The sequence below is a fragment of the Lactuca sativa genome, chromosome 3, assembly GCF_002870075.4.
Source record: "Lactuca sativa cultivar Salinas chromosome 3, Lsat_Salinas_v11, whole genome shotgun sequence".
Lineage (NCBI taxonomy): Eukaryota > Viridiplantae > Streptophyta > Magnoliopsida > Asterales > Asteraceae > Lactuca > Lactuca sativa.
The window spans coordinates 291,670,075-291,680,816 of record NC_056625.2 but is presented as its reverse complement, the minus strand read 5'-3'; the positions used below and the strand labels follow the sequence as shown (position 1 = coordinate 291,680,816).

The window sequence follows — 10,742 nt, the reverse complement described above, 5'->3', positions numbered from 1 at the left end:
ATGTAACGCGCCTAGTCCCTATTCTCACATTCCGTCAATTGTTTCCGTTAGACAGCCCAGGTGCCTTGCACGTTGGGGGTATAAAAGTCATTTAACATTTCCAATGTTATACCGCCAAGAAATAAAAGACGTATCGTTGATCAACATGATCAGACACAAGTCTTCACAGACAAGCCCTTTGAAAACCCTTTGAAAACCCTTGATCGAAAGAACTCTACATTGAAGACGACGATGGCGCCTTGGAGGATACATGCTACCATGGACGAGATTGACGTTGCTCGTAGATATGGTAAGTGTTTACTCCCTCAATCAACTATTAACTTAAACAGAAAAATGTGACTAATTTACCTTTTCGTGAATATACAGCCGGACATCCGACGATATTCTCTGTCCGATTACACCATGGTGGACAGTTTACAAAGTTCCCTGGAAGAAAGTACATCAAAGGCAAGCAAAATTATGTTGATTTACTAGACATTGACACCTTTTCCATTCACGACATTGACGAGATGATGGAGGAACTTGGGCATATTGATTCAGACCAGACACTACTTTATTATCATTTCATGAGACCATTTGGCGATTTGGATTTTGGGTTATTTGCTTTTCGTTCAGATCAGGATGTTCATCATTTGGGTACGTATGTTGCTAACCATAAGCTAATAGATGTATATATTGAGCATGGGAAAACAAATTTACATACTTATTCTATGTCCCCCAACCCTAGTAAGGTTAAAATTGTTGAAATTAAAGAGCCACCAGCTTGCTCCAAATAGTTGTTCTTGGAGTGGAATGACTCTCCAATTGAGCATGAGAGTGTTCCAGACCTAACAGAAGTTGAGAATGATAGTCATTTGGACAAAGAACCATCTTTGGTCGACCATATTGATTTTGAAATGAATATAGAGAATGAGGATGATTATGATGGTAGTGGAAACAACAATGGTAGTGGAAGTGATGAGTTTGATGATGATAGTGAGAGTCAAGATAGTGATTTTTTATTGATGAGGACAATCTCATACACGATATTAATATGGATATGAAAGATTTCCATATGAACATTGACAAGGATGTAGAATGGGTTGGAGGTTCTTCTGAAAGTAACGTACCTGAAGATACACAGCAAGGTGACTTGGAAGTGATCAACACATAGGTTTTGTTGTCTGGGTCTTCATCAGATGAGGAAAATGATGGTAAGGGAAGGAAAACTATTAGGGCCATATAGAGGGCTTATGAAAATGATGCAGCTTTGGTTAGTGAGCCCTTCTACATTTTTCAAACTTTCAGTTTATCTAAGGACTTTAAGACACAAGTGAAACTACATTCCATAAGGACAAGAAGGGAAATACAATTAGAGAAAAATGATAAGAATAGGGTTAGGTTTTTGTGTAAGGGCACTATACCATATCTTGCTACTAATGAAGAAGAGAAATGCCCATGGGTTATCTATTGTAGTAAGTGGAAGCGTGACATAGATTGGATGGTTAAGAGATACACGAAGGAGCATCGATGTCTACAAACAAGGAAAGTCAAAGCATGTGACTATAAGTTCCTTTCAAAGCATATAGTACAAGTTATTGAGACAAACCCAAAGACTCCTATTAGAGCTTTACGAGAGCAACTCCAACGTGAGTACCAGATGGACATTTCGCATATGAAAACCTTTGGGGCAAAGCAGAAAGCTTTAAAGCATGTTCAAGGAGATAATGCAAGCCAATACAGGTTGTTAAGGGATTACATTTTAGAGGTACAGGCACGTAACCCAGATACTATGGTTAAAATTGATGTTGAAAGTGAAGCGAATCCAACTGTTGAGACAATAACATTCAGACGTATCTATGTTTGCATTGGAGCTTTGAAGCGAGGTTTTGCAGCAGGAAGAAGGGACTTTCTTGGACTTGATAGAGCCTTCGTGAAAGGTCCATATCCAGGCCAAGTCTTGTCTGCTGTGGTAAGATCTTCTTATTTATGTTTGTATTGTATGTTCTTTATTGAAAGTAGTGCTAAATAACCAATGTTTTCTGGTAATTTATGTTTCTTATCAACGACATTGGATGGTAATAATGGGATATATCCTTTAGCCTAAGTCGTGGTTGAATCAGAAACATTGAATTCTTGGACTTGGTTTTTAAGTAATTTGGGTGATGACTTAGGTTTGGGAATAAATTCCAATTTCACGTTTATGAGTGACATGCAAAATGTATTCGAACCTATCCAAACTAGGTTTTATAGTTTTATACTATTGATGCAGTTATACTAACATACAAACATGTTACTATTGCTAGGGTTTGTTGCCTACGATTGCAACACTATTTCCATGTGCAGAGCATCTATATTCTCTTCGTCACATACACGACAACATGAAAAAGAACTGGAGGGGAAAGGAGTTCAAGGATCTTCTTTGGGAATGTGCCATGACCTCTAATGTACAACACTTTCATCAAGCAATGGAAAAACTAAAGAAACTTAACAATGACGCTTATGAGTGGCTGAAACAAATACCTCCTCAAAGTTGGGCTCGCTCCCACTTTAACAGCACATTGTGATGCTCTAACAAATAACCTGTGTGAAGCATTTAACAGCAAGATAGAAGAAGGTCGTGATGCACCAATCATTAACTGCATTGAGTTCATTAGAGAGTACATTATAAAGAAGATAGTTAAAGTTGACAAGGAAATTCAGAAAGTTGTAGGTCCTTTGACTCCTACAGCTACAACAATATTGGATAAGATAAAGAGTAAGGCAGAACAATATGTTGCAACATTTTGTGGTGCTGGAAAATATCAAGTTGTTGGACCATGGCAAGATTAGTGTATTGTGGATGTAGGTCAACAAAGTTGCACGTGCAAAAGGTGGGAATTAATAGGAATTCTATGGAAACATGGTGTGGCTGCTGTTTGGGACATGAAGAGGAATACCAAAGATGTGGGAATCCCAGAATCATTTGTGTATCCATGTTACTGGTTATCAAGCTGGAAAGAGATGTATTCTTTTAAGGTTAGTCCAATCAATGGAAGGTCCATGTGGGAGAATTCAACTATACCAACAACTCTGTTGCCTCCAAAACATCGTGTTCCTATAGGAAGACCAAAGAAGAAGAGAACAATATCAATTGTGGAAAAGGAGGACTTTGTTAGAGGAAACACAGCATCAAGGGCCCATAGATCAGTAACATGTACGAAGTGTAACAATGTTGGTCACAATGCAAGAACCTGCAAAGGGCAAAGACCAATTGTTGGTGGGGGTGGTGGACAGTCACGAGTCAAAGGAAAAGGGAAAGGGAAGGCAACCACTTGATGGTTTGTAATAGGGCTAGTCTTTTGTTACTTTAAATATGAATGGCTTGTGTTATGTTACTGCTTGTAATAGGGCTAATATTTTGGTACATTATTTATGAATAGTTTGTAACAGGGGCAGTATTTTGCTACTTGTTTTAGCCAATATGTTGGCACTTTTGGATGAACTAGTTTGTCACCCTCATTGCCCTGTAATAATTTGGTACTAATTAATGGAATGTTTTCTTCTTATGATGCACCATTGCTACTTGTTTTGGTCAATATGCTGCTTATACATCACTTTAAAACATAATCAATACAACACAACACCATTTTCATTGATCTTAAAAATCTTAACCATTTGCATTACAATACATAGACAACTTAACCATTACAGAAGAGGATACCATCACATTCACTGCTACAACCTAACCATTACAGAAAATGATACCATCACATACACTGCTACAACCAAACCATTACAGAAGACTTTGCCATTACAATAACAACTCATCCCTACCTTACAACTTGTAAACAAGTATCACCAAGAACAATACCCAACTAATAAATAAACATATTTTCAAGAAAAGATTTTCATTTTTCAGCTTCTTGTTCAACCTCACAAGCAGAACTCGGCGAGTCAATACCCCGACTCGACGAGTCATATCGAATGTTCTCGAAGGAATAAAAATCCTTGCCGTACACGGGTTTTAATGAGGGACTCGCTGAGTCGATACCTGGACTCAACGAGTTAACTCTGTTTTCTGAAATTTATAAATATAAGACAAATTCCCGAATTGAGGCACTTTCTGGAAACCCTTGGAGGCTAAGTTGCAATTGAAGTTGTTGATGGAACCCTAGGAACTCGAAGATCAAGTCTAAGCATTCGATTTTGGGAGGATTAAAGGCAATTCAAGTGTATTCTTAATTTAACTCTTGAGGGAATCTTGTTTAAGCTAATGAAATTCATTTTTGAATTTGTTTTTACTGCAATTATGAACTAAAACCCTTGTCTTTTGTTTAGGGTAGATGATTTTGTGAATATGGATTGATTTTATGGTTAGGATTAATTTAATTTGGTGATATTGTTTTGGTAAGATTGTTAAAGAACCTTATGTGTTAATTACAACTATTTTCAGTTAATTAATCAACATATTAAGTTGCATGAACATCTCTTAATTGCTAAATTTGTATGACTTATGTGAAAACATTGTTATATGCCTAGGAATAGCGAACGTGAAACTAGGGTTAACTAGAAAATAGATAAATTAATGTGTGGGCTTGTGTGACGAACCATCAACAAGAGGTTAATTGAACGACCAATTTAATTAACTGTTACAATTCTTACTTAACTCGAACCAATCAACTAGGAAATTAATTAATTTAGACAACTGGCCACTGCTTGAATTAATCTGTTTTCTAAGGATTAGTAATAGCGAATGTGAACCTAATCACCTTAATCGGTAGCCAAAGAAAAATTAATCCAATGCATTCACCATAAAATCAACCATAGGATCAAATGATTCGAACCTAAACAGAAGTTCTCTTTATCATGAATTTAGAGTAAATTACGCGAATGGTCCCTGTTGTTTAGTGTAAATTACACGCTTGGGCCCTAACTTATTTTTCTAACTCGGATTGTCCTCAACTTTTAATTATCTAACGCGCCTAGTCCCTATTCGCACATTCCGTCATTTATTTTCGTTAGACACCCCACGTGCCTTGCACGTTAGGGTTATAAAAGTCATTTAACATTTCCAACGATTTTCAAATACTAATTTTCATCAGGATCGAACCTAATTTAGAGTTTCTTTCAATTCTCCATCGTTTGAAGCGGTTACACCTAATCTCCTTCAAATCAAGGATGGTTCAATGCGATTGTGGGCGTGCTACTGTAATTCGAACGTCAACTACTAACAATAATCCAGGAAGACCCTTTTACGCATGTCCAATTAAGGTATGTTGTAGTTGATAATTTTGTAATCGTAACCCTAGATGGGGATATCACTGTATGCGATTATAGGTATTGTAACCGTGGCTTTTGAAATTGACAGGAACCACGTAAAGGATTTATTGCTTGGGTAGACGATGATAAAAATGATCATGGTGACAGATCGACAATCTCCTGCTCGGGGCTCGACGAAAGAGAAAGTCTCGGCATTAAGAAAATGGGGTTCGATATGCGTAGATTCGATTCGGAGAAGAGATTTACATAACGATCATGCCAAATCTGCAATTACGTATTGCCGTAAATACATCATAGCAATGTAGATGGAAACAATGAGAATCATACGACAAGACGCGAAATTGATAGAGTACAACCAAGAATGATGATCATTACTTACGATCTAGCTTATCAACATGCAGCAGGAAAATGGCATCCTACAGAAATAACAAGCACACCCGCGAGACACAGATCCTGCAGATGGACTCTGCTACATGCCAAGCTGCTGTAACAGTGACAGTAACCGCTGCTATGGCACAACTCAAAGCAAACAACACCAATAGAGGTGGAAATAGCATCAACAACTCCAACCAAAGGAACGAGCATGGAAACCAACAAGTGATAGCTTATCAAGGAACTCCAAAACCCAAGCTTAAGAGCAGGAAGCGGAATTCTGGAAGTAAGACAAAGGGACAACCCACTCAAGGGTTCTCGAAGAAGCAACATGTTGTTGTTGTCCATGCAACCATGACCCCTACTACATCAACACCAGCGAGATCATATGCTGGAAGCCTTCCAAAATGCAACTAGTGTAATTTCCATCATAAGGGAGCCTGTCAGGAGCTGCATTGTAAGAGACGCAACCAAAAGAGTCACACCACCAAATACTGTAGAACTTATCCACGACATAATCAGCAGCCAAAGAAAAACAACAACAATCGCAACAACCTTAACAACAACACCAATGTTGGGACCAATCACACCTGCTATGGGTGTGGAGGAACCGATCACTTCAGGCGCAATTGCCCCAAGGCTAACAATAAAGGAGTAGAAGGATTAGGAAGGGTCCTGACCTTAGGTCAAGGTGAAGCAATCCCAGACCCCGACGGTTGTTACCGGTATGTTCCCACTTAACAACCCTTTCTATTGCATCTTACTTGATAGTGGAGCTGAGCGAAGTTTCGTTACTAACAAATTCGAGCTCTTACTAAAACAACAACCCGAGAAGCTAAACGAAGCCTTCACGGTGGAGATGGCTAATGGAAAAAACCGAATCAACTAAGGATATTTATGTCGGTTATACCTTATGTGACAACCCAAAATTTCCATTTTGTACGAACATTATCAATTCAATAGAAGCTAGACCAGCTACACTGAATTTCTGACTTTTCCGAGTAAGTTTGAGTATTTCAGGGTTTACATTTAAGGAGATATCAGGAGAGTGGATGCACTAGGGTTTTGTGCAACACTGTTATTCCAACGCTCTGATACCAATCTGTGACACCCCAAAACCGAGAACGGCGGAAACGTTCTGGGGCGGAGGACGTCATGTAGAGTATCACAACACAGTAAAAGTAAACAAGCAAACAACATCATCCATTGCATTAAATATATAATTTTAATACAAGTGTGTTCTGTACAGTTACAGACACAAAAAATATAATGTAAATCAAAATAATAAGATGAGTCTTGGATGCACTCCATCTTCTCAAAAGCGGCCTCGGTACCTGTCTACTGATGACCTGAGAATACAAGTTATTTTGAAAGAGTTTATCAGCATTAAGTTGGTGAGTTCATAAGTATTTTAGTGTCAGTGTTTGTTATCAAAACGTTTGAACATGTCTCAAGTATAAGTTTGTAAAATGTATGTAAATGTTTGTAAGTGTTTGTAAGAGTTTGAATCTCTCAGAAAAACCTATATTTTCTATTAAATTAGCCTTCTACCAAGGCTTAACTGTTTTGTATGTTCGTTTGTTGTAAAAGTGTGTGATTTCCCAAGTGTAACTAACATTAACAAAATATAGTTTGTACATTAATGTTTAAGTGACATAATCACTAAATATATGTAATGGGTAAATTATTGTAGTACTATAGTGTTGTATTATAGGAACTACTATTGTACTAACTACCTTAAACCGGATTTATATTAAGGTATCATGTGACTAATTGTACCATACTACTGACTGGTAACAACGACATACGAATGGTCATAAAACGGAATGACGTTTGGCACCCGCAGACCTGCAGGTCCGGCTGTAGCTAGCAGCAAGGTGTAGGATGGTCAATCTAGTATAGATCTATATGCAAACTCACGCTCTCCCTTCAAGAGACTCTGGCTACAACTCGGGCCATGACATTTAAGTCATGCTCCGATTCATATCACAATAATTAACGTATTCTTGTATATGTAATGTAATGAACTGTTCTAGTATAGTTGTATATGTTCTTTCTCTAGTATAGTTGTATATGTTCTTTCTCTAGTATAGTTGTATATGTTCTCTGTCTAGTATAGTTGTATATGTTCTCTGTCTAGTATAGTTGTATATGTTCTTTCTCTAGTACAGTTGTATATGTTCTCTATCTAGTATAGTTGTATATGTTCTCATAGTAATAAGTATTGACTCATGAATGAACTGACTCATTGATCTAGCAATAGTATAAGTATGATTCTGTGCTACCCCGATGGTAGCCTATTAATGATGTAACTAGTACGCATGAATATGGAAGCAGTTTTATGTCTATATATGTACACATGATATATAATCAATACTTAAACGACCTTCGGACGAGTACCCGATATCCTATCAGACCACATCCAAATCGAGGAAAAGGAAACAAGGTGGATAGCCTTCCTAAGTCTTTTAAACATTACTTATATAACTATACCTATACGGGCATGCAATTTATAATAAGTGTAAGAAAGTTTAAGTAAAAGTATTGGATATGTAAAAGAGTTTGTAAAACAGTTTGAAGTAAAATAGTTTGATAAACAGTGTGAACAGTATTAAAATCATTGGTTTTATAGTTATTAATCACATGTGATTGATGTAATAACTATAAATATTCAACTTGTATTCCCCCCCCCCCCCCCCCCCCATAAAAGCATTTAAAACATTTAAAAGTATTTCAAAGGTTAATTAAAGGGGTATGAACTCACTTGCTTAATGCTGATAAACTCTTTCAAAATAACTTGTATTCTCAGGTCATCAATAGACAGGTACCGAGGCCGCTTTTGAGAAGATGGAGCGCATCCAAGACTCATCTTATTATTTTGATTTACATTATATTTTTGGTGTCTATAATTGTACATAACACGCTTATATTAAAATTATATATGTAATGCAATGGATGATGTTGTTTGCTTGTTTACTTTTATTGTGTTGTGATACTCTACATGACGTCCTCCGCCCCTGAACGTTTCCGCCGTTCTCGGTTTTGGGGTGTGACAGATTGGTATCAGAGCATTGTTTATAGTGAAATAAGTATATCAACCCATAAAAGATATACTAACTATAAACCCATTTGGGATTAAAACACTCTGACCAAGAGTCTATACTTAAAATACTAAAATATTTAATTAAGTATACTAGTCTGCATTCATACTAAAATCAGTGTCACAATGACAAGAACAAAAGTATTGCGATTGTTAAATATCATAGGTGAGCTCGGGGATGTATGGTCAGTCCTGGGAATGGCATAGCCTGATCAACTAGGCTGGTCCTAGGAGTGATTAGCATATGCCCTAGAATGGTTGTAATATGTTAGCAAGTCTAAAAACTTACCAACAATACCACAAGAAGATTAGTAGAACCTAAACTTAAAATACTATGGGTGTATTTTGTACTACTACGAGCTACTTATATACTACATTCTTATACCTCTCCTCTTGCGTAGATTTAAATGGCAGGATTCCATCACGGCGACCCGTACTTTCCAAATGAAGGCAACGCAGGATGGCTCGAAGCAGAGTCCAATGATGAGCATCAAATTCTGTTGGATGATCATCAAGCAGAAGGCTTTTCTGGTGGATCCGACTCCGAGCCTGAAGTCAAGAACCTACCGCTAGTAGGTCAAGCCCCGAACAACAACCCCCGACCAGCTTTTCCAGGTCCTACACCCTTGTGGGCAACCAACTTGAATCGCTGGAGTGATGAACAGGGTCAACCCTTACCTTACTTTGGGGGCCGAAGCTTTTACAACATCAGTGAAGGTGGTTCTGCTGACCAAGCTCTAACCGTCATTATCCGCAGAATAGCTCGTAATGTTGAGCAAGGTCGAGCAGCCATCGACCGGGTCATGGAGATTGATGCCAACTCTGGTGTCAACACAGTCCGCATCCGCCGTCTTGAAGAAGACATGGAACGGACCCGGAGAACCAATGAAACCCTGCATCAACAGCTAGCTGCCTCCCGAGCTGAAGTCTTGGAACTTCGAGCCCGTCAGAGGGCTCAGGAGCGACACCTTCAAGAAGTGTTTCGTCAAATGGCAGATCTCCGGGTTCGCCCAAGGATTTCCCATCGCCGTTAGAAGATGTCTAGTACATCTCTGTCTTTTGGTGAAGGAATAGCCTTTAACATCTGTACTCTAAGTAGCACTTGTCTGTAAAATATTCCTAACTTTCAATACTCTAATTAGGAATCTAAGAACTGCCAAACTTTTTCGTATGGTATGATGTAAGACCTACTGTTAGGTCGATTTTTCCCCGAACTTATTACATTGGTAATACCAGTATTTTTGACATCTACCTAATCTGTGGGAAAATTTTGTACACTTGTGTTTTCCTACTAATATTCTTTGTTGTGATCTCAAACACTCATTCAACTGTTGGACTATGGTTAGTAGTCCATGTGTCACTCTCACCTTACTTACAAATTGCTTCTTAGCACTTTGCTTGTCTTTAAAAACTTATAGCTGAAAGATGCCTCCTCGCAAATCTCCCCGGAATAACCCTGCACCTCCACCGCCTCCGGTCATCGATACTGTAGCCCTGAATGCTGTCGTAGCCACAGCAGTGGCAACTGCCATGGCTCAGTATCCCTCTACTGACGCCAGCAGAGGTGGAACCCCTGTTAACTCCATTCCGGTTGAAACCCCTGTGCGCTCGAGAGAGTGCTCCTATAAGGATTTCACCAACTGTAAGTCGATGTCCTTCCATGGCACCGGCGGAGTCATTGCCCTCTCGCAATGGTTCGAGAAGACTGAATCAGTCTTCGAAATCTGTTCATGCCCTACTGCGAGTAAATTCAAATATGCCGCATGCACCTTTGAAGGAAAGGCCCTGACGTGGTGGAACGGCCACGTTAAAGCTCTAACCCTGGTCGTAGCTAATGACATAGGCTGGGAAATGATGAAAGACCTCATGATTGAGGAATACTGCCCAAGGGACGAAATCTAGAAATTAGAGCAGGAGCTTTGGAGCCTGACCATGAAGGGCACCAACGTGGTTGCTTATACCGCCAGATTCAGCGAACTGGTGGCCCTCTGCCCCAATTTGGTTCCCACTGAAGGGAAAAAGATCGAAA

The 10,742-nt window shown here is 38.8% G+C and overlaps 1 protein-coding gene across 1 annotated transcript; it reads left to right on the top strand.

Annotated features, from left to right (window-relative positions):
* Positions 1-258: 258 nt before the first annotated feature.
* On the top strand, positions 259-3,297 carry LOC111887845 (uncharacterized). Its single transcript, XM_023883987.2, has 8 exons — positions 259-289; positions 367-668; positions 777-975; positions 1,077-1,127; positions 1,248-1,951; positions 2,286-2,511; positions 2,573-2,737; positions 2,828-3,297. Exons 1-8 carry the CDS (start codon positions 259-261, stop codon positions 3,295-3,297), a joined length of 2,148 nt encoding a protein of 715 aa, XP_023739755.2.
* Positions 3,298-10,742: the final 7,445 nt, after the last annotated feature.